Source organism: Chelonia mydas, chromosome 6 (genome assembly GCF_015237465.2).
Source record: "Chelonia mydas isolate rCheMyd1 chromosome 6, rCheMyd1.pri.v2, whole genome shotgun sequence".
Classification (NCBI taxonomy): Eukaryota; Metazoa; Chordata; order Testudines; family Cheloniidae; genus Chelonia; species Chelonia mydas.
The window spans coordinates 59,654,821-59,679,820 of NC_051246.2; the positions used below are offsets into that span (position 1 = coordinate 59,654,821).

The 25,000-nt window shown below is 43.8% G+C and overlaps 1 protein-coding gene across 13 annotated transcripts in view; it reads left to right on the forward strand.

Annotated features, from left to right (window-relative positions):
* The first annotated feature begins 4,949 nt into the window (after positions 1-4,949).
* The window catches only part of LOC102939360 (transmembrane protein 263), a 307,551-nt gene continuing 287,500 nt past the window's right edge, over positions 4,950-25,000 (forward strand). For 2 of the 13 annotated variants that reach the window (XM_043549966.1, XM_043549964.1), the window contains exon 1: positions 5,160-5,312. Coding sequence is in view for 3 of the 13 variants with exons in the window: in XM_043549964.1 (XP_043405899.1) it covers positions 5,307-5,312 (6 nt within the window). In the remaining 10 variants the exon portion in view is untranslated. Of the gene's footprint in view, positions 5,313-23,651; positions 23,713-25,000 lie in introns of all 13 variants that reach the window. The other 11 variants (XM_037900117.2, XM_037900112.2, XM_037900116.2 and 8 more) reach the window with 9 other exon arrangements.

Here is a 25,000-nt window from a genome sequence, read left to right on the forward strand (position 1 = left end):
TATAGCCATTAATGGCATAAGTCTCTGATGGTTTCGAGCCACCAACTAGGCAACCAAAATTTTATGGTGGTCTTTTACACTAGGATACACTAACTTTTGACACCTCCTACATCCCTGGTAAAAGGACTTCCTTTTCTAGTTAGAAAAAGTTGGCTTGTCTTTACTTCACATGTACTGAGCTCCTCTTCTAATACTTGAGCAAACCTTTTCCTTCCAAAAAGCACATTGCTGAAATCCTTCTATGGAATAGCCTCCCTTGGATGAGAATATCCATTCCTCATAAAGCAGCTTTAATGCCACGGGCTGCTATCAGGCCCTTGGTGATCTATCCATAGACCATACTGAGCAGAGATAGACAGACCTGGATCTCTGAACATATCTCTCTGGTACTGTAGCTTGGTGGCTCCCCTCTGTACAGCTGAATAGTTCAGTGGCTGAAAACAAAGGATGCCTACCAGGTAATTGGGCTTTTTTATTGTTATGATTTATTGGGTGTGTTAAGCCCAGTAGTAATCAGCATATAGAGAGGAAGGATGGACCAATGACATCTTTGGTGTTAGGCTGGGAGCTGGAAAGATCTATGTTCAACTCCTTTCTGTGCCACAGACTTCCTGTGTGATCTTGGCAAGTCACTTAATCTCTCTGGGTAGGATCCATGAAGGGACTTAGACATTGCCATCCAGAGTGTGGTGGTGCCTGTAAAATCACAGGAACATGCTGTGATACGCAAAGCTGAGTTAGGTGCATAGACTCCATATACAGTACAAGGAATGGAGGGTGATAGGCACCTAAGAATGCAATTCACAAAAGCCAGCACACTAAGTGCAGAGCCACCTCAGCTACCCAATGGGAGATTCTGACAACAGGGGTGTGTGCTAAGCCCCACCTCTCTTTTGAACATAGGTACCTAAATCTAAGTTGCAGGGAGCTGCCTATCTCTGTTTAATGACCCACAGACTGGAACCAGGTGACTGGAGTCAGGCAGCTTAGGCACCTCTTGCAAGAATGAGTTAGGGGGCTGCCTCATTTCACACAAAATGGCAGGAGGAGGGGTGCTTCTGCCTCCACTCACCTTCTAACATCTAGCCCAGTGGTTAAGAGTACTTGTTTGGGATGTGGGAGACCCTGGTTCAATTCCCCTCCTGCGAGAGAGAAGAAAAATTTGAAACTATGGGTGTCCCATGTGAGTACCCTAACCACTGAGCTATATGCTATTCTGAAGTGGGCCTCCCTCAATTTCTCCTGTTGAAGCTGTTCTACTGTGGATAAATAATGAAAGCATGATTGGTGCAGAGTGACCAGACCCAGGGTCTCCCAGGTGGGTGCCTTAACCACTGGACTACAAAGTCTTTTCTCTCACACTCTGGCCCAATGACTATTTAAGTACTTATTCACAATGGAACAGTCATTGGGCCAGAGGGAAAGAGTGTGAGAATGACTCTGTAGTCCAGTGGGCCCTGGTGCTCCCATTCTTCACCTGCGAAATGGGGATAATAGCACTTCCTCAGAGAGGTGTTGTGAGACTAAATACATTTAAAAGCAGATTGTGAGGTGCTCAGGTAACTACAGTAAAGGGGCCATATACGATAGATAGATTTAGTGTCTATCTCTCAAGTGGTAATGTACTTACTCAAACATAGATGTTCCTTCCTAAAATGCAGGGGATGGACTAAGAGGGACTTTTAGTCCTTTCCATCCCAATTGTTCTCTGTTTACATTTTTCTTGTTCTCTCCGGGGGGAGGTACTGGGTTATTTGTTTGCTAATGTTCTAGGTGTGTTGGGAGCAGTCTAGTCTTCTTTATTTCTCTCAGGGTGACGGATGGTTTCTTGTTTTGTGTGTGGGTCTTTATTTGCTTCGGAAGTTGTGGATATTGGTTACTAAGCACTGAGCCCTAACTAATGGTTAAGTTATTTAGCTGAAAATAATGCCAGTAGTAGTAGTGCTCTTTAGCATATGGCCAATCTGCTGCCACCAGGCCATGACCACCTGTCACAATGAATTACCACTATTTATTCTTTCTTCATTATGTAGCGTACAATTTTCACTTGTTTTTTTGCAATATTTCTCATTTTAATGACAGGCAATACAAATGCCACACAGTACAGTACATGACATCAAGTAACCAGTGCTGAATGCAGTGTATAAGTAAACAGGCACAACAATGTAGGTCAACTATGCTGTACAATACAGGTCACCTGCGCTTAGGCGGGTATCCTGGAGAGGTAAAATATGACCTCAAGGTTTGGTTTTAAGCTCAGTATCAACAATAATCTCATATTTTCATATCTCAGTCTAATTAGGCTGGTTTACAATATACATTCATTATCTGAATGTATTACAATATGTGTAACTGAAAGCATTTCTTTTGTGGTGCTGAAATTTGGGATCTCATCCTTTGTTCAGACTCGAATCTCTGGATTGGTGGCCAAAGCAGGAAGGGGCATCTGAATGTTTAGCAGAGCTGGCATGTAAATAACTTGCAATGCTGGCTACGAAAAGTGCCATACGAACATCTGTTCTCACTTTCAGGTGACGTTGTAAATAAGAAGCGGGCAAAATTATCTTCTGCAAATGTAAATGAACTTGTTTCTCTTAGCGATTGACTGAAAAAGAAGTAAGACTGAGTGGACTTGTAGGCGCTAAAGTTTTACATTGTTTTGTTTTTGAGTGCAGTTATGTAACCAAAAAAAAAATCTACATTTGTAAGTTGCGCTTTCACGATAAAGAGAGTACACTATGGTACTAGTATGAGGTGAATTGAAAAATATTATTTATGTTACCATTTTTACAATGCAAATATTTGTAATAAAAATAATATAAAGTAAGCACTGTAGATTTTGTATTCTGTGTTGTAATTGAAATAAATATATTTGAAAATGTAGAAGAACATCCAAAATATTTAATACATTTCAATTGGTATTCTATTGTTTAACAGGGAGATTAAAACTGCAATTAATCACGGTTAATTTGTTTAAATGGTGATTAATTTTTTGAGTTAATTGTGAGAGTAAACTGCGATTAATCGACAGCCCTAATTTTTTGATAAACTTTATTAGTACTCTGTCGTACTGGGGTGAAAAAAAAGTTTATTTGAATAAGCACTTATCTGGGAGTGAGATCTAAAATATTTGCTACACCTAGTAAAGCAGTAGATCACTCTCCCTCAGGAGCAAGAGAGAAGCAGGAAGTAACTGTCACTGATCACCCCCAGAGTCACAAAATCCTCCCTGAGAGACACTTCCTTTCCAGGGCTCTTTTTCTGGGTGATGCAGCTATGTGCCACTCTATACTCAGGATATTCAGTAAATGCTCAATCTGGCCCTAAATGTTTACACAATCTGAGACCAACAGAAATATTTCAAAAAAAGAAAAGGAGTACTTGTGGCACCTTAGAGACTCGCAAAAGATTATGCTCAAATAAATTTGTTAGTCTCTAAGGTGTCACAAGTACTCCTTTTCTTTTTGCGAATACAGACTAACACGGCTGTTACTCTGAAACCTGAGAAATATTTCAGTAAGAATGTTTTCAAAATAATTTTAATAGAAAGGGTTTAATTTTTATTTTAACAACTGACTGTTCCCCTGTTATGTGAAACCAAGCTTACACGCCTATGGGCAGGGACAATGGTGAAGTTCTTTACGGTAATGGGCAATGGGGGGGATTTTGGAGGAAAGATCTGAGCAGATCAATTCTCAATATTTTTTGTCAAAGCTGGTGGTTGGAGTTGTCAGAGATGTGAGTCTGAACAAAGGATGAGATCCCAAATTTCAGCACCACAAAAGACAATGCTTTCAGTTATATTACAGATAATGAATGTATATTGTAAACCAGCCTAATTAGACTGAGATATGAAAAAAGAGATTATTGTTGATACTGTGCTTAGGCAGGCACACCTTGTTGGATTTCTCACTATTTACTAAGGGTAACCAGATTCATTGGCTTTCTGGGAATTTCACAATTTTGAGGGGGGTATCTTGGTAAATTATATTGAAACTGGGCAACCTTCTCCCTTTCAGTAGGCTACCACCCTACTACAAATCTCTGGATACAGCATCAGTTTGGGGTAATGCCACCTTTCCTGGAGCCTGGTTGGCACCTTACCATTCAATGTTCCTGTGATTGAGAACCTAAGGTTACCTGGCAAAATTAATAGGCAGGTTTAAAACAAAGAAAAGGAAGTACTTCTTCACAGAATGCACAGTGAAACGGTGGAACTTATTGCCAGGGATGTTGTGAAGGCCAAAAGTACAACGGGGTTCAAAAAGACGTGAGTTCATGGAGGATAGGTTCAGCAATGGCTATTAGCCAAGATGGTCAAGGATACAGCCCTATCCTCTGAGTGTCCCTAAATCTCTGACTACCAGATGTTGGGACTGGACAACGGGGATGGATCACTCGATAACTGCTCTGTTCTGTTCATTCCCTCTAAAGCATCAGGCATTGGCCACTGTCAAGAGACAGGATACCAGGCTAGATGGACCATTGGTCTGAAGCAGTGTGGCCATTTGTCTGTTCTTAAAGTTTGTGAAATTCTTTGAAAATGAAGGGGACTGTGCAAGGGCAACAACTGCTAAGGGTAAAATGCAGTTTAGGATGCCCTCACTCCTGTGGGATAGCACATCTCAAAATCCCATTGGCCCTGACAGCATGTAACCATTACATGGAGAGACCTCCATGGGTTTACTATTATTTATTGCTGAGTGATAGAGGCGACTGGGCAGGAAGGCAGAAGGCTAGTGGATGGCCAGGGAAGGTTGCCAGTGGATAAACCTCCAGTGCCAACTACCTCTGATGCTCTTTCTTACTGCAAGTCATCCCCTCACCCCACAAGCTCCCCAGACGCTATGGCGGGGCAGGAATGGGAAGCTGATGTGTCCAAAAGCATAAGGCAAGGAAAGGGGGTGGCAGACGAGGTGTCCTGGGTGCAATGACAAAGGGGGAACTCAAGATCTGAGGGGGAAGAACTGGAGGGGGGAGCTCTTCACGCCCAGCAGTGTCGGGGCCCGTGCCCCGGGGGGCGGGTCCAGGGGGCAGTGTGCGGAAGAAGCTCTTGCCCAAGGCGCCAGTGTTTGATGACAGCGCCTCTTCCACTCCCCCCGGACCCCCAAGATGGCGGCGCCAGGCAACCTGCCCGGCCACAGCGTTTCCGGTTCCGGCCGGGTTGCCATGGCGCTCTGTCCCGCCCCCCGCTCTGTGTTTACATCGGGCAGGAGGAGCTGGGGACTCCGCAGCCGTCGCGTCCTGCTCCGTGCGCTGCAGCGCTCCATCCGCCCCGAGCAGCGGGAGGGCAAGAGCGCGCCGGCATGAAGGTGAGTAGGGGGCTCCGCCCCCTCCCCGGGGAGGGGCTGGGAGTGGAGGGCTCGCTCCGCCCGCAGCCTTGGGGACAGGGGTGGGTGTCGCCGCCTCCTTGGCTGGGCAGCAGGCGGGCTCCGGGAGTGGGGGGCTCACACTCCGCGCGGGGGCCACCTGTAGAGGGGGGAAGAGCAGAATGCGGGGAGCGAAGGCCCGTCTCCCCCCCCCCCCCCCGCCCCGGCTATCTGGGGAGCAAGGAGCGGTGAGGGGCATTCCTGGAGGGGCCTCCCTCCACCTGCAGCTGCAGGCAGTGAGGGTGCCTCTGGTTAATGGCACTAGGTGCTTGCTTTTGCCTGATTTAGGAAGTGTGGGATGGTGTCAGTGATGGGCAGGGCGCCGGGAGTCTGTTGTATGTCATCAATTTATTATCATTGCCGCTAAACAGTCTGGGGCGCGTAAAGGAGCGAAGTGGGTTGAAAAGTGGATCAGCTTTGCAGGGCGGTCTTTTGTGGAGCACCGGTTGTGCTGCTCTTGCTGTACAAAATGCAGGTAAAGACACGGATCTTGCCTCATGAAGCTTACAGTCTCTGGATTGTAGCCTCCCTTTTATTGGGCTTTAATTCATCTATTCTTTCTCACTGTCTTTTCGTTAATCTTCTAGACGTGACATTTAAATAATGCCTTCCATCTGGAGAACTCAGCAGACTTTTTGAAAACTAGGTATACTTGGGTCACATCATCTATCAATGGAATGTGTGTGAGCGCCTTTTGGGTGGGAAATGGTCACTCTTAAACGGTTCACAGTAATGCTACCAAACGGTTCACAGTAATGCTACCAAACGGTTTAAAACAGGAAAGAAAGAAGGAAAAATCCCACATTCACTTGACATTGCAGGAAAATGTAAGGTACGCAAAATGTAGCCCAAAATGGTATGGGACTAGGATTCCACGATTAACACCCCTATTCTTGAAGGATGGGATCTTCAACAAATGGTCGGGTTCTCATCTTTATGACTCATCTTTAAGAGTTCTCTTAAAATCAATCCTGGCCACTACAGCTCCTCTAACTCTGTGCTAAATCAGTACTAATTCAGGAGGCTAAATTACTAGTGCAGTTTTTTGTAGTGTGCTTGATGTTTTTTTCTTTGTCAGTAACCCATCCGAGTAACTGACAAGGTTTGATTATGCTTAGTTTATAACCTCTGAGGAGATCATTCTAAGCTGATAGGGCAGCAAATGGCCAAGAAACATGCAAGTGTCAATTGTCTTCTTTCTCCCTAGTTGTCAGTTACTGCTTGGGTATGGGGAAGAACAGAGGTATTTGTATTTGATGCTATAGAAATTAAAGTTTCTAGAACCCTCTAGTTTGGTGTGATTTGTTCTATTGGTTTTGCATAATGTTGCCTCTTGAACAAGCTTACTGTCTAGTGGGGAAGAAAGGAAGACTGATTTATTTTAGGCTCTTCACTGAAAACAGGACTAGCTAGGAGGTCGAAGAAGGTTTGTCTTTGCCCCTTTCCTATGTTCCTGTTTCCCTGGGGAGGGACTCCCCTGCTTTTCCTACTACCTCCTGCAAAGAGTTGTGTGGACAATCTTTCCATCGGTTCTTTAAAAGTCCTCCACCTCCAGGAATAGCTCCAGTGTCTGCATCTCTCCCCCTACCCCCCACTTAGCCTTTCCAAACAGCTGGGATGAAATTAACACTGTTGTTGCCAGTTTCATGGGTGTCCTGGGGCTCTCAATAGCAATGGGCTAACCAAAGTCATGCCAATTTCACTTTCTGGATGCTTGGGAACCTTATGCGCAGTGGTCAAGGCAGGCATTCAAGCTGCCTGGGTTGTAAAAATAGCACTGTATCAGTTCTGATTTGGAAATGTTATCTTCACAGTACCCTGAAAAGTGACTAAAAACAGGATTGTGGATTTCATGTTCATTATCTCTTAATGACTTTGTGTCAGATATGCTCTATTTACAAGCACAACCGACTTTCCTATCATCTCTGCAGACTCAATCTGGCATCAAGCAGAGTTCTCACCTTCTCATGCATCTTTCCCAGCAATAAAGGTTGTGTTGGCCAAATCAGACTGTAAACTATTTGGGGAAGGGACTACATGTTTTCCTTTGTGTTTGTACAGGACCTAGGACAATAGGGGATTAGCCACTACTGTAATGTAAGTAACTATTCGGAGCTCGTACTTCAACCTATGTATCCAGTCTACCCCATTTTCCATAGTGTGTGCCCTCAGGAACACTTGTGCTGTTTGTGGCTGTGCACTGGTGTCATTGACTGGAACATTATTAACGATTATCCTGATGCACAAGCTTAGTCTTGCAGAGTCAACACAGCTAACAGAAGTTTAAAAAAAAAAAAAGGGCAATAAGGATTTATTTTAGTCCCTGAAGTCAGAAGAGATGACTGATATACACAGTAAGCACAACTCTGCAGTAAGAAGGGCCATTTTATATATATATAATAATCAGAGGCTAAATGCGACTTGTTCTTAAATTATGCAGAAATTGATGTTTTAGCCTAATTCTTCATACCACATACACAGTCTTACAAAAGAAAGTTTGCTATTTGCCAGTGTGTGGAGTGGTTTTTTTTTTTCCACCCCATCCCTCCCCTGACACTAAGGGATTTTTCTGCCTCTGAATGCTTGTTACTCCAGGCTAAAAAGAATCCTATGGCAGCATGGGACAACCAAAAATCCATTCCAAGCAAATGTAATTAAACTACTTAATGCATCTGGACAAGTTGCTGAGTTATCTTTAAAACCAAAACCAAAAACCATTGAAGTGCTTGCTGAACAACACATTCATCTGAGGCTAAAAATGAAACGATTTCCTGCAGGCACCATTTCCTTGAACGAAGAAGAAATGGATAATTTTCCTGATATGCCTATTACTTTTTCTAAATTCTTCCTGCCTCCACTTAGTTGTGCACTTTACTGCACTTTGGTGAGAATGCTCGTGGCCTATCTTATGTGGGCTCGTCCCAAAGGGAATTTGGTTAGATCTTTTTGTACAACCTCCTTTATGTAACTACTCATGCATATGGTTCATGACCATAATAAGGTAGGTGCCTGCCCATTTTCCGTATGTGGCATTCCAAGTGTCTGTAATTTTGCTTCTGATCAGTGACCTAAGCATTTATATCAGTCAATTTCTTAATAAATCATATATGTCAATGTGATCTAACTACCTAGTTACAATATTGCAAATGCCCCCAAACAGTCCCCTTATTTCAAAATAACTTCCATAAGCTTGCAATGTGCCTGTCCTTCTGTGTTCATTTGTTTGTTACACAGAATGAAAAGGCATAATTTGTGACCTTGGGTTAAACCCTTGGGCCTTGTTTAGTTCACCTAAATTCAGTCCTTAGCATAAGCCTATCACACTAGGCCTCACATTAATAAAACAGCCTTTTATATCCCAGCAAAACCTAACAATACAATTATTTGTGTCCTCCTACTTGCCCTCAGCGTATTTCGACCTCATAGCAATTAAAACCTATCAATATTATATGCCTATAGTGTTATTACAAAGGTATGACAGGGTCATAGGTCAACATCATTTTCAATCTTACATCTGAGCAATCGGTCAGTCAACCCACCTAGGATTTTTAAGTGCAGAACTGATCAGCAGTTTGTCGAATGGATCTGTACTATACATACCTCTGCAGTATGCCTCACCTTCTGGGACAATCACATGTTGGGATTTTTTCTGAGACTTTTTTCCACTTGGCTTTTTAAGAGCTCGGTTTGACTTCAGCCTTTGTGACTTAAGTATTTTATTTGGCATACAGGAGTGCTATGCTGAGTTGATTAGATTCAAACTGCAGTGGGGTTGGATGCAGGGTACATCACAGCTCCAAAGTTACATAGAAACCCTCTCTCTTTATATTCATTGCATTCACTATGTATTGCATCACGCTTTTGAATTGGTTTTGTTACTTTGCAGGAACCATTCCCTGTGCAGCACATGCCGTCCATGGTTCAACTTTGTTTTTAGCTCATCTCTACATTACTAACTTACTTTGTCCCTTGTTGTCTAGTTCATAGTAAATAGTTCTCTGAGAGTTCTCCCTCTTATCTTAACTGACTCAAGCATTTTGTCTTTTTAGCCTACTGTCCTATTTACTTCTCTTACTTAGCACAAATGTCTTGTTTTCTGGCTCATGATTCATTTACCTCCCTAATCCTATCTTCCAAAGAATGAGGCCTCCCCCGATGTATTAATTACACATGTCAGGTCAAAACTTAGCTACATCATGCAAGATTAAAGTTCTGAAAACAATATCTTCCCCCTCCTGGTTTATTAACAAGCCAAACGTATCGGAAACACTTGTATCAGGAACCTCTCCCCCACAATGCTGTTTCCTCTGTCTTCCCCATTCTTCACTCATGCTTGCAAATAGCCTTTCTTGCCTTATACCAGCATCTCACAAGTTGTAGCTCCTACATCCAAGGATAGTAAGGAGTTACAGGTGATCATTGTCCCTCTGGAGGTACCTAGAGAGACCTCACCACATTTGCCCACCCTGTGGAGAGAGAGAGACTGCTCTCCTTAGGTCCCTTCATGCTGAGGCTTTGATTTTATTGTACTTGTTCCCAGCCTACCGTTCTCATGGAGCTTAGGCTACAAGTCTAAAACTCCCTTAACCTGGAGCATAGCGGGCAATAAGGCATATGTTGTACCTGGAAGTGAATCCCTCTACATGGGTCCAGATCACATTGTGGTATATGTGTGTTACGGGGTAAAAAAAAAATTGGGACAAACCTTAATTTCTTTGACCAACAGGAAAAAAGCAGATTTAAGTTTTCTTTGAACAAGTCACCTTACCTATTCTTTTCAAACTTTTTTTTTTAAACTTTTCATCTCCAGACTAAGTCTATTTTTAAATATTTTCTTCTAGTTTCCTACTTCACTGTTCCATTTGGTAGATGATTCTCTGTATCTTGGAGGTTTCTGTGGTTCACCCTACCAAAATATTGTATGTGTACTATTTTTTTTTTTTTTACACTGTCTTCCATATCATACTTCAGGGGGAATTCTGCACCAAAAATTTTAAACTTCTGCGCACAATATTTTGAAATTCTGCATATTTTATTTGTCAAAATAACACCATATAATACCTGTTGGCAAGTATGTCTGTAACAATACAGACAACAAAAAAGATTCAGCTAATGGTTTTTGACATAGATTCTTTATTATGCATATTAATACAGAACTCTGAGTAATAATTCATTTAAACTTCAATACAGAACCGTATTTCCTGCACCCCTCAGAAGCAGTGCAAAGGCTTGGGGGAGTCAGAGGTAATTGAGGGAGAGGGAAGTAATTGCTGGGAAAGAGCCTGGATTTGAACTTGGAGCGTTGTTGGGTATGGGTGGGAATAGTATGGAACAGTTTTTTGGGGGGAGGGGGTAGGGAGGGATTGTTAGGGAGCTTCCCCCATGCAGACCCTGGCTGACCCCTAGCCTCTCCCATTCAGTCAGGCACATCTGCCCCTGTCCCCATGTGTCCTTGCACCCCGTGTTCTACATGTGTCCCTCCACCCCCACAGACACCTACTTCTCCTGCCCCCATGTGTCTCTGTGCACCCACTCAGCCAGCCCCTCACCATGTGGCCCTGCACCTTCCTCCCCCTTGTTGTCCTGTGCCTCCACTCCCATTCAGCCCCTGCCCCAGTTTGTCCTCCCCTCCCAGCAGCCCCACGCTGTCTCCCCATAGTCCCTGTCTCCTGACCCTGCCTGACAGGTGCTGTGAAGAAGGCAGGCTCTTTCTCTTCCCCAGCTTGTGGATAGCTGCTGCTCTGTTCTATCGCCACAGTAACCTCTGGTGGGCAAAAGGCAGAACTGCAGCAACTTTCCAGCAGAAGCTTTTTTCTGCACAAATATTAAAAATATGTATGGCTCGTTCTTTATGTGCACACGCAGTGGCGCAGAATTCCCGCAGGAATAGTTATATTAATCCTACCTAGCAGAGCTGGTTTCTGGACCATTTAAATGAGAAGTATTCAGTCAAGGAGCAACTGTTCTGTTCATCTATAGCCCAGAGATTAACATGCCCTTCAACAGAAGCTTGTTTACAAACATTAAAGATTTTTCTTTCCCTATCATTCTAGCTGAACTCCAGCATGCTGGGAACCAACAACGTTCACTCATAGCCTTTGATAAGGCTGTGTGTGTAGATAATACTGTTTAAAGCAAATGAGTTAAAAAAGGCTTCATTGCTATCTGCTTGTTTTTGTAAACTGACCTGTGGGAAAGATGAAATTGGCTTTGCTCTGCCAGTGTACTCTGAAAGATGCATAAGACTTTTCTTAACCCCGCTCCCCTAATCAAGAAGGCTAAGGATTTATTTTGTCAGAGATTGACTGTCCAAAACAAAGAACTTTCAAACTTATGTTATTTCCAGTTTATTAATTATAGGGTGTGTTTACATGTTCAAAAACAAAAATATCTTGATGCAACGTGAATATACTGAGAGCTGCAAAGGGGCTTGTCACAGTTCCTTCCCCAGTCTGAACTCTAGGGTACAGATGTGGGGACCTGCATGAAAACCTCCTAAGCTTACTTTTACCAGCTTAGGTTAAGACTTCCCCAAGGTACAAACTGTTTTACCCTTGGACTTCCACTGCCACCACCAAACATTTATCTGGGTTTATTGAGAAAATGTAGTTTGGAAACGTCTTTCCCCCCAAAATCCTCCCAACCCTTGCACCCCACTTCCTGGGGAAGGTTTGGTAAAAATCCTCACCAATTTGCATAGGTGACCACAGACCCAAACCCTGGGATCTTAGAACAATGAAAAAGCATTCAGTTTCCTTACAAGAGGACTTTTAATAGAAGTAAAAAAGAATCATCTCTGTAAAATCAGGATCGTAAATACCTTATAGGGTAATGAGATTCAAAACATAGAGAATCCCTCTAGGCAAAACCTTAAGTTACAAAAAAGACACACAGACAGGAGTATTCATTCTATTCAGCACAGCTATTTTCTCAGCCATTTAAAGAAATCATAATCTAACACATACCTAGAATTTAGTAAGTAATCTAGCTAAGACTCCATTGCTTGTTCTGTCTCCGGCAAAAGCATCACACAGACAGACACAGACCCTTTGTTTTTCTCCCTCCTCCCAGCTTTTGAAAATATCTTGTCTCCTCATTGATCATTTTGGTCAGGTGCCAGCGAGGTTACCTTTAGCTTCCTAACCCTTTACAGGTGAGAGGATTTTTCCTCTGGCCAGGAGGGATTTTAAAGGGGTTTACCCTTCCCTTTATATTTATGACACGCCCCCCAAATCTTAGCTAGGGTGAAACACTGGCTGGGATTTCTTCCTGGAGCTCTAGAAAAAAATGGAGTTAATAAGACACATGCACCTCTAAATATACTACCAAGTACATAAAGACTAACTAACTATTTTCCACATCTCAAGGACAATTTTAACCAGTTGATTCTGGGAAACTTTCACTGGAGAGTGCATCAGCCACTTTGTTAGAAGCTCCTGAGATGTGTTGGATGTCGAAATCAAAATCTTGGAGAGCTAAACTCCACCGAATAAGTTTTTTGTTATTTCTCATGGCGGTATGAAGCCACTGTAGTGCAGCATGGTCGGTTTGCAGGTGGAAACGGCGTCCCCAAACATATGGGCGTAGCTTTTCCAGAGCGTAGACAATGGCGTAACATTCTTTTTCACTGACTGACCAGTTGCTTTCCCTCTCAGACAGTTTTTTGCTGAGAAACACTACAGGGTGGAATTCTTGATCCGGTCCTTTCTGCATTAAAACTGCTCCCACACCATGCTCGGACGCATCTGTGGTTACTAGGAACGGTTTGTCAAAGTCTGGGGCCCTTAGTACAGGGTCAGACATGAATGTCGCTTTAAGCTGGTTAAAGGCCTTCTGACACTCTTCGGTCCACTGAACAGCATTTGGCTGTTTCTTTTTGGTTAGGTCTGTCAGTGGGGCGGCGATTTGGCTGTATTGCAGTACAAATCGTCTGTAATAACCGGCCAAGCCTAAGAAGGATTGAACCTGTTTCTTTGACTTTGGGACAGGCCACTTTTGGATAGCATCCACTTTGGCCTGTAGGGGGCTGATATTTCCTTGACCCACCTGGTGTCCAAGGTAAGTCACTCTGTTTAGGCCTATTTGACACTTCTTAGCCTTAACAGTTAGTCCTGCCTCCCTTATGCGCTCAGACTTTTTGTAGATGTTCCAGGTGTTCTGCCCAGGAATCCGAAAATATGGCCACATCGTCAAGGTAGGCGACTGCATATTCTCCTAATCCCGCTAGGAGACCATCTACAAGTCTTTGGAAGGTGGCAGGTGCATTTCGCAGCCCGAAAGGGAGTACATTAAATTCATACAGTCCGACATGTGTGGTGAAGGCTGACCTTTCCTTGGCGGATTCATCTAGCGGTACCTGCCAGTACCCCTTGGTTAAGTCCAAGGTAGAGATGAACTGGGCCCGTCCCAGTTTCTCTAATAGTTCATCTGTGCGTGGCATTGGATAGTTTGTCTGGGCGAGTTACAGCATTTAGCTTACGGTAGTCACGCAAAAAACGTATCTCCCCATTCTGGTTTGGGAACTAGAACCACTGGAGATGCCCATGCACTTCCAGAGGGGCGGATTACAACCCATCTGTAACATATCCATGGATCTCCCGGTCTATAGCAGTTTTAAGCTTGAGGAGACACCCGGTAAGGTTGGACTTTAATTGGGTGAGCATTACCTGTGTCAATGGAGTGGTATGCCCGTTCAGTCAGTCCTGGGGTGGCTGAAAACGTCAGCGCGTAGCTAATGCACAGCTCCTTGATCTGCTGTCGCTGCATACGCCCAAAGGTCATGGAGAGGTTCACCTCTTCCACACCACCAGCACTTTTCCCTTCGTAGTAGACACCTTCAGGCCACTCAGCGTCGTCTTCTCCCTGGGCTGTAAACTGACAAACCTTTAATTCTCTGGAATAAAAGGGCTTTAGAGAATTAACATGGTACACCTTAGGCTTTCGGTTGGAGGTGGGGAATGCTATGAGATAATTAAACAGCTCCCAGGCGCTCCTGGACCGTGAATGGCCCTTCCCACAATGCTTCCATTTTATGGGCCTGGAGCGCCTTTAAGACCATGACCTGGTCCCCTACTTTGAAGGAACGCTCTCTGGCATGTTTATCATACCAGGCTTTTTGCTCTTTTTGAGCATCCTGTAAGTTTTCTTTAGCAAGAGCTAAAGAGGTTCAGAGGGTGTTTTGTAGGTTGGTTACAAAGTCCAGAATGTTAGTTCCTGGAGAAGGTGTAAATCCCTCCCATTGCTGCTTCACCAACTGTAATGGCCCCTTAACCTCACGGCCATATACAAGTTCAAATGGTGAAAACCCTAAACTGGGATGTGATATAGCTCTGTAGGCAAAGAGCAACTGCTGCAACACTAGGTCCCAATTATTGGAGTGCTCATTTATGAATTTACGTATCATGGCCCCCAAAGTTCCATTAAACTTCTCCACCATGCCATTTGTTTGATGGTGGTAAGGAGTGGCAACCAAGTGATTTACCCCATGAGCTTCCCAAAGGTTTTCCATAGTTCCTGCCAGGAAATTAGGCCCTGCATCTGTGAGGATGTCGGAGGGCCAACCTACCCTGGCAAAAATGTTTGCTAGTGCCTGGCACACACTTTTAGCCCTGGTGTTGCTTAGAGCTACTGCTTCCGGCCATCGGGTGGCAAAATCCATGAAAGTCAGTATGTACTGCTTTCCTCTGGGTGTCTTTTTTGGAAAAGGACCTAGAATATCCAGAGCTACTTGCTGAAATGGAACTTCAATATGGGGAGTGGCTGGAGAGGGGCTTTGACCTGGTCTTGGGGTTTTCCCACTCTTTGGCATACTTCACAAGACCAGACATAGGTAGAAACATCCTTGCCCATTCCCTCCCAGTGGAATGACCCACCAAAACAGTCTTTGGTCCTGTTCACCCCAGCATGGCCACTAGGATGATCGTGGGCTAAGCTCAAGAGCTTGGCCTGGTATTTAGTGGAACTACCAACTATCTCTGAGGATGCCTTCAGAGGTGTCTTCCTGGTGTCCACCAGAAAGAGTTTCCTTGTATAAAAGTCCTTTTTCTACAACAAACCTGGATCGATTAGAAGAGCTGAGAGGCGGTGGGTTGCTCCATGCCGCCGTCCAAGCTCTCTGGAGCCTTTCATCTGCTTCCTGTTCGGTCTGGAACTGTTCCCTTGATGCTGGAGACATCAGTTCCTCATTGGATTGTGGACCTATGCTTGGTCCCTCTGAAAGCGATGTAGGGGATGGGGCTGTCTCTGTTGACTGTGAACCGCTCTCCGCTGGGACACTATGTTGGGGTTCAGGCTCCGGCTGAGCCTCTTGTGTAGGGTTATGGGCTGCTGCCAGTTCAGGTTTGGTGGGGCCCTCTGGTGTTGAGGTTGCAAGTACTGGATTCAGTGCTGGCAATGGGTCTGGTGCTGGTTCTTCCGCTGGTTCCGGTTCTGGGACTGGTTCCATCTGGGTCTCTGGGACTGGATCCACTACTGCTGTTGCAGACATTGGCCTGGGGTCTGGGTCCATCACTTCTGACCGGGTCCTGATAGAAGTTTCCGGAACAGAGTTAGGCGTCATGGCTTGTTTAGCCTGGCTGCGGGTGACCATTCCCACCCTCTTGGCCCGCTTCACATGATTGGCCAAGTCTTCCCCCAACAGCATGGGGATGGGGTAATCGTCATAGACTGCAGAAGTCCACGTTCCTGACCAGCCATGGTACTGGGCAGGAAACTTGGCTGTAGGCAAATTGAAAGAGTTGGACTTGAAGGGTTGAATCGTCAGTTGGATCTCTGGGTTGATTAAATTGGGGTCCACTAAGGAAGCATGGATAGCTGACACTTGTGCTCCAGTGTCCCTCCATGCGGTGACCTTCTTCCCGCCCACACTTCCAGCTTCCCTCCGCTCCAAGGGTATCTGGGAGGTATCTGGGCCTGCGGACCTCTGGTGTGATTCCGGTGCAATGAACTGTAATCAGTTGGGGTTCTTGGGGCAGTTAGCCTTTACATGCCCCAGCTCGTTACATTTAAAACATCGTCCAGCTGACAGGTCACCGGGGCGAGGCGGGTTGCTGGAGAACGGGGTGGTGGGACGATAAGGTGTCTGGAGGGTTCTATGGGAGGTAGGTGGGGCCTTGGGCGGCCCCTGGTAATAGGGTGTGGTCTGGGGTTGTCCCTTCTGGTCTCCGCTCCAACTGCTACCGGTTTTCTTCTTCTCTGCCACCTCCACCCATCTGGCTCCAATCTCTCCTGCCTCCATTATAGTTTTGGGCTTCCCATCTAGGATGTATCTTTCTGTTTCCTCAGAAACACCCTCTAAGAATTGTTCCATTTGCATTAGGAAGGGCAAATTTACTGGAGATTCAACACTTGCTCCTGATATCCAGGCATCCCAGTGTTTCACAATGTGGTAGGCATGTCGGGTAAATGACACATCTGGTTTCCATCTTAGGGCTCTGAACCTCCGACAAGAATGCTCGGGTGTTATCCCCATTCCGACTCTCGCCTTGGATTTAAACAGTTCATACTTGTTCATGTGTTCTTTAGGCATTTCAACCGCCACCTCAGCTAAGGGTCCACTGAGCTGCGGCCTCAGGTCTACCATGTATTGGTCAGTAGAGATGCTGTACCCAAGGCAGGCCCTTTCGAAGTTTTCTAAGAAGGCCTCAGTATCATCGCCTGCCTTGTAGGTGGGGAACTTTCTGGGATGGGAAGTGGTACCTGGAGAAGGATTGCTAGGGTTTGTTGGTATATTCTGCTGAGCCTTTATCTTCTCCATCTCCTCCACATGCTTCCTCTCTTTTTCCTTCTCCTCCAGTTCTTTGGCCCTTGCCTCCAGTTCTTTGTCCCTTGCTTCCATAGCTCTCCTGTGAGCAGCCGCTTGGTGCTGTGCTGCCTCCATCTCTTTGTCCCTTGCCTCCATCTCCCTCCTGTGGGCAGCCTCCTGTACCTCCTTCTCCATCCGCATGAGTTCTGTCTCTTTCATGTTCCTTTTTGTTTTTCAGCAGCCTCAAATCTGGCTAATTCCAGCTTTTTTTGAGCCGTGGAGTCTGTCATCCTAACCTCTCTGTTTTTAACTAACTTTACACCTGAGGTTTAGAAATAAACAAAACTTGGCTTGTAAATTTTTGCTGTGCTGGAATAGGATACCTATTCTCTGATAGTGATTGTCAACCTACAGAAAAAGACAATTCCCTTTGTCTCTGCTCTGGCCCCAAATCAAAGCAAAAAAACCTCCACTACTTGGAAACCTCCTTTCCAGCAGCCCCAAAGGAAACAAGAATTCCTTTTCAAAAAAAAAAAAAAAGTCAAAATCCTAAAAAAAAAAAAAAACCCCTACCACTTTTGTCTCCAAGCAAATGGGTATAGAACACCCCCCTATTTACTTTTAGGGGAAAAAAACCTCAGGTTTGTGAAGACTGTGAATTTCCCTGCAGGAGGTTAACTACTCTGCCTCCAGGCAAAGAGAACCTGCAATTCACAAAGATAATCCCCTTTTGTCTCTGCTCTGGCCCCAAAGCAGAGAAAAGACTAGCTGCTTTCAGTTGGACCTCCTTTCCAGCAGCCCCAAAGGAAAAAAAAAATTTCCTTTTTAAAATCTGTATTTCTGGTTCAAAAAATCTCAAATTGATCTCAAAATGATTTCAGGTTAATCCCACCACTCTGCCACCATGTCAAGGTTCCTTCCCCAGTCTGAATTCTAGGATACAGATGTGGGGACCTGCATGAAAACCTCCTAAGCTTACTTTTACCAGCTTAGGTTAAGACTTCCCCAAGGTACAAACTGTTTTACCCTTGGACTTCCACTGCCACCACCAAACATTTATCTGGGTTCCTGAAAAAAACGTAGTTTGGAAACGTCTTTCCCCCCCAAAATCCTCCCAACCCTTGCACCCCACTTCCTGGGGAAGGTTTGGTAAAAATCCTCACCAATTTGCATAGGTGACCACAGACTCAAACCCTGGGATCTTAGAACAATGAAAAAGCATTCAGTTTCCTTACAAGAGGACTTTTAATAGAAGTAAAAAAGAATCATCTCTGTAAAATCAGGATGGTAAATACCTTACAGGGTAATTAGATTCAAAACATAGAGAATCCCTCTAGGCAAAACCTTAAGTTACAAAAAAGACACACAGACAGGAATATTCATTCTATTCAGCACAGCTATTTTCTCAGCCGTTTAAAGAAATCATAATCTAACACATACCTAGCTAGATTACTTACTAAATTCTAAGACTCCATTGCTTGTTCTGTCTCCGGCAAAAGCATCACACAGACCCTTTGTTTTTCTCCCTCCTCCCAGCTTTTGAAAGTGTCTTGTCTCCTCATTGGTCATTTTGGTCAGGTGCCAGCGAGGTTACCTTTAGCTTCTTAACCCTTTACAGGTGAGAGGATTTTTCCTCTGGCCAGGAGGGATTTTAAAGGGGTTTACCCTTCCCTTTATATTTATGACAGGGCTAATGCAATATCCCTGTTTAATAAACATTGTTATCTTTGATTTTTGCGGGGTGGCCTGTCTTTACAATAAGTTCCAGTGTGAATCCTGCATTCAGTTTTCTTGTAAGGAAAAGCCATTTACCTTTTGTTCAAATGGAGATTCTGTGAAACTCACATGTCCTCAATGAATATGTGGGCAACTGCCTAAAGGGGAACAGTTTAACCCCTAAGAAAGAAAACTATTTCTTTGAGAGAGGTGTGTGTTGTTTATTTAAAGGCATTTTAAAATCAGCACTGTTAATAGATTGATTACTTGTCTGCACGGTGGTTTATACAGCACTAGTCATGTTTCTCAAAAAAAGTAATCCCTTTTAGAGTGAGTGACCCTTCTCCATCTGGTTATGGATTCAATGCAACTTTAACAAGGCGAAAGGAATGAAAGCCAAAATGGGGAAAGAACAAGTTAAAGAATATTTAGATAAGTAAGATGTATTCAAGTTGAAATTCATCCTAAGGTGCTTAAGGAACTGGCTGAAGCGATCTCGGAACTGTTAGCAATTATATTCGAGAACTCATGGAAGATTGGTGAGGTCCCAGAAGGCTGGAGAAGGGCAAACATACCATCTGCCTTTCAAAAAAGAGGAACAAAGAGGAGCCAGGGAATTATAGACTAGTGAGTCTAACTTTGATACCTGGAAAGATACTGGAACAAATTATTAAACAATCAGTCTTAAGCACCTAGGAGATAATGGGGTTATAAGTAATAACCAGCATGGGTTTGTCAAGAACAAGTCATGCCAAATGAACCTAATTTCCTTCTTTGCCAGAGTTACTGGCCTAGCAGATAGGGGGAAGCAGTAGATGTGATATATTTTGATTTTTAGTAAGGCATTTGATACAATTCCACATGAAATTCTCATAATGGACTTAATCTGCAGCAAGAGAGATTTAGGTTAGGTATTAGGAAGAGCATTCTAAATAGAAAGGTAGTTAAGCTCTGAACTAGGCTTCCAAGAGTGGTTGTGGAATCCACATCATTGCAAGTTTTAAGAAGAAATTGGACAAACACATATCAGGCCTGTCTTAGGTTTACAGTGGACTGGACTACATGACCTCTGGAGGTCCCTTCCAGCCCTACATTTCTGTGATTCAGAGGATATTATGTACCAAAGAGCACCTAATGACCTCTTTGTATGCAGCCCAGATCTTCATTGCTAGAACAACAGGTCCAATCTGACCCAGATTAGTAGTGATCAAAAGTTATCACTACCTGACAGGTCTTTAGTAGCTTGTGTGAAATAAATTTTTGGTTGGGGTTTACTTTCCAGTGGACAGGCGTCTTCCTCACACAGCCCACCAGCACAGGTGTTAGTTTTGGCAAGAGAGAACAAAGATTCAATAGGCTATTGAAATGAAACTATCCTTACTGCCAGAAGCGGTCCTTGCAGGTTGGATTGAGGCCCATCGGTGGGGTGCAGTGTTGGAGAACCTTGCATCGCCACTTCCTATGATGTGCCTATTCTATAGATAAATAAAACTTCAGTCTGGAAGGCTCTGAATCTACCATTTGTGTGCAATACATCCACTTAAAAAAGCAACCCACCAAATTAGGAGTTCAGATTTGGGGTCAAAGCTACCCAGAAGGTCTCTATGCAGAAGTCTTTGTTTAATTTGCTGCCTTTAGGAATAAGCATCCAGCCATCAAAAACACCAGTGCTTGTTGTTGTGTGATAAATAAAGCAGTCCACATTTTTGTCTACTGTGTTAGTTACCTGGGCCCCAATTCATAGAATCATGGAACTGGAAGGGACTTCGAGAGGTCATCTAGTCCAGTCCCCTGCACTCGTGGCAAGACTAATTATCTAGACCATTCCTGACAGGTGTTTGTCTAACCTGCTCTTAAAAATCTCAGATGATGGAGATTCTACAACCTCCATAGGCAATTTATTCCAGTGCTTAACCACCCTGACAGTTAGGAAGTTTTTCCTAATGTCCAATCTAAACCTCCCTTGCTGCAATTTATGCCCTTTGCTTCTTGTCCTATCCTCAGAGGTTAAGAAAAAAAAATATTCCTCCTCCTTGTAACAACCTTGAACAATACTTGAAAACTGTTATTATGTCCCCTCTCAGTCTTCTCTGAAAACCCAGTTTTTTCAATCTTCCCCCATAGGTCATGTTTTCTAGATCTTTAATCATTTTTGTTGCTCTTCTCTAGACTCTCTCCAATTTGTCCACACCTTCCCGAAATGTGGCGCCCAGAACTGGACACAATACTCCAGCTGAGGCCTAATCAGCGCAGAGTAGAGCAGAAGAATTACTTCTCGTGTCTTGCTTACAACACTCCTGTTAATACATCCCAGAATGATGTTTGATGTTTGCTTTTTTTTTTTTTTTTTTTTTTTTTTTTTTTTTGCAACAGCGTCACACTGTTGACTCATATTTAGCTTGTGGTCCGCTGTGATCCCCAGATCCCTTTCTGCAGTACTCCTTCTTAGGCAGTCATTTCCCATTTTGTGTGTGTGCTGCTGATTGTTCCCTCTTGAATGGAGTACTTTGCATTTGTCTTTATTGAATTTCATCCTATTAACTTTAGACCATTTCTCCAGTTTGTCCAGATCATTTTGAATTTTAATCCTATCTTCCAAACCACTTGCAACCCTTCCCAGCTTGGTATCTTCCGCAAACTTTATAAGCGTACTCTCTATGCCATTATCTAAATCATTGATGAAGATATTGAACTGATCCCTGCAGGACCCCACTCGTTATGCCCTTCCACCATGACTGTGAATCACTGATAACTACTCTCTGGGAACGGGTTTCGAACCAGTTTTGCACTCCCCTTATAGTAGCTCCAACTAGGTTTCATTTCCTTAGTTTGTTTATGAGAAGGTCATGCAAGACAGTATCAAAAGCTTTACTAAAGTTAAGATATACCACATCTATCACTTCCTCCCTATTGACAAGTCTTGTTACACTGTCAAAGAAAGCTATCGGGTTGGTTTGACACGATTTGTTGTTGACAAATCCAAGCTAACTGTTACTTATCACCTTATTATCTTCTAGATGTTTGTAAATTGATTGCTTAATTATTTGCTCTATTATCTTTCCGGGTACAGAAATTAAGCTGACTAGTCTGTAATTCCCTGGGTTGTCCTTATTTCCCTTTTTATAGATGGGCACTATATTTGTCATTTTCCAGTCTTCTGAAATCTCTCCTATCTTCCATGACTTCTCAAAGATAATTGCTAATGGCTAAAAATATCTCCTCAGTCAGCTCCTTGATTATTCTCGGATGCATTTCATCAGGCCATGGTGACTTGAAGACATCTAATTTTGTCCAAGTAATTTTTAACTTGTTCTTTCCCTTTTTTAGCCTATTCTGATCCTATCTCATTTTCACTGGCATTCACTACGTTAGACGTCCAATCACCACCAACTTTCTTGGTGAAAACCGAAATAAAGAAGTCATTAAGCACCTCTGCCATTTCCACATTTTCTGTTATTGTTTTTCCCCCTCATTGAGTAACGGGTCTACCCTGTCCTTGGTCTTCCTCTTGCTTCTAATGTATTTGTAGAATGTTTTCTTGTTACCCTTTATGTGTCTGGCTAGATTGATCTCGTTTTGTGCCTTGGCCTTTCTAATTTTGTCCCTACATACTTGTGTTGTTTGTTTATATTCATCCTTTGTAATTTGACCTATTTTCTATTTCTTGTAGGACTTGTTTTTTTTATTTTTAGATCATTTGAAGATCTCCTGGGTAAGCCAGGGTGGTCTCTTGCCATACTTCCTACCTTTCCTACGCAGTGGGGTAGTTTCTTCTCGTGCCCTTAATAATGTCTCTTTGAAAAACTGCCAACTGTCTTCTATTGTTTTCCCCCTTAGACTTGCTTTCCCATGGGAATCTTATCTACCAAACTCCCCGAGTTTGCTAAAGTCTTCCTTCTGAAATCCATTGTCTTTTATTTTGCTATTCTCCCTCTACCATACCTTAGAAATCATGAACTCTATCATTTCATGATCACTTTCATCCAAGCTGCTTCCTCTTTCAGATCTCAACAGTTCCTTCCTGTTAGTCAAAATCAAATCTAGAACAGCCTTTTCCCCTGGTAGCTGTCTCCACCTTCTGAAATAAAAAAAATTGTCTCCAATAACATTCCAGAACTTGTTGGATAATCTGTGCCCTGCTGTGTTGTTTTCCCAACAGATGTCTGGATAGTATCAAGTCCCCCATTACACCAAGTCCTGTGCTTTGGATGATTTTGTTAAACTGTTTTTTAAAAAAAGCCTCTTCCTCCTCTTCTTCCTGGCTAGCTGTTTGTAGTATACCCATACCATGACATCACCCTTGTTTTTTACCCCGTTTATCCTTACCCAGAGACTTTCAACAAGTCTGTCTCCTATTTCCATCTCAATCTCAGTCCAAGTATATACATTTTTAATATATAAGGCAACACCTCCTCCCTTTTTTCCCTGCTGGTCCTTCCTGAGCAAGCTGTACCCTTCGATACCAATATTCCAGTCATTACTATTATCCCACCAGGTCTCTGTCACAGTTATTTATTTACTAGCATTTTGAGTTCTTCCTGCTTATTCCCCATACTTCTTGCATTAGTATACAGACATCTAAGATACTGATTTGATTCCCCTTCGCCCCCCCCCCCCCCCCCCCCCCCCCCGTTCTGTCTTCTCTCCTTTATCCCTGCTATAACAGCCCATGCTCCCCCCACATTCCAAACCTTCTCCCAGGTCTCCATGTTCTTGACTTACCTGTGGGCTTTGGTCACCTGCCCCCTTCAAATCTAGTTTAAAGCCCTCATCACTAGGTTAACTAGTCTGTATCCAAATATGCTCTTCCCCTTCCTCGATAGGTGGACCCCATTTCTGCTTAGCAGTCCTTCTTCCTGAAACAGCATCCTGTGGTCAAGGAAGGTACGTAAGTATGTGACTGTGCTAGGACTGCTCATATGCTTAAAGTTAAGCATCTGTTTAAGTACTTTCCTAAATCAATGCCTTAATGTGTGTATTCAAAAGTTTCTATAGTAAAGGTAGTCAAAGTATTGGTTAAACGTTAATTTTTTGGGGAGTGTGTGGGGAGCACAATTAATTATATGCACAGAAATCAGATCTTTCAAAAGTCGGTTACATGTGCCCAGTGTTGTTAATTTCCCCTCAACATGGCTTCCTTGAGTTACTGAGAGTGAAACTGTAGCCCCATTGAAGCCAATAGGAGTTTTGCCCTTTGCTTCAGTGGGTGAAGGACTTCATTCTGAGACCCTAGGATGGCTGAGAAAATGATATTCGAATAAAGGCCTGTGTCTTTAAGTGAATGACTATTCATTGAACTAGTTCAGCTGAATTTCTTTTTCTGTGCACATCTCTCTGGGTGCACCTCACTGGAATGGCACTTGCTGATTTCATTAGGAAAATGAAGCACTGCATGTGTGCAGTATTTCATCACGTCTAATTTCATATATTCAAATGGAGCAAAGATCATACTCATTGAGTGCTCTGTGCCTGCCAAGCTGGAAGTTTTTAAAACGAAATGTACTTTTTAGAATGTGTGGGTTTTTTTGTTTTTTTTGTTTGTTTGTTTTTTTTTAAACAGTGAAAACCATCCAATTTTCCAATTTTATTTCTGCCCTTCCCCCTCCCCCCCCTTAAGTCAAATATCTCAATGGATTGTCTTCTAGTATTTTCATAGCCATTCACTTTTTGGCTGAGGTAATACATGGAAAACATCAGTTCAAGAGGAAGCTTTTGGAGGGAGTAATACCTGTCTCTGTCTTTCTGATGTACCTATACAGCCAGGGGTGAAAGTAACATAAAGGACTTACTGGTATGCTGGAGTCCTGAGTGGGGGCGTGGTCTCAACCGGAAGAGGCGTGGCCTCAACCTGAAGAGGCGATTTAAAAGCCTCGGGGCTCTGGCTGGGAGCCCTGGGGCCTTTAAATCACCCCACTGCAGAGGCGGCTGGGAGCCCCGGGGCTCAAGGGTGAATTAAAGGGCCCGGGGCTCCGGCTGCCGCAGAGCTCTAGGCTTTATAAATCCATGCTGGAGCCCAGGTGGGGATTTAAAGGGCCCGTTGCTCCGGCCTCTGCGGAGAGCCCCTGCCCGAGCCCCACTGCTGGAGCTCCAGAGGTGATTTAAAGGGCCCGGGGCTCCCCGCAGTGGCAGGAGCCCCTGGCCCTTTAAATCACTGCCAGGGAAGCCGGTCCGG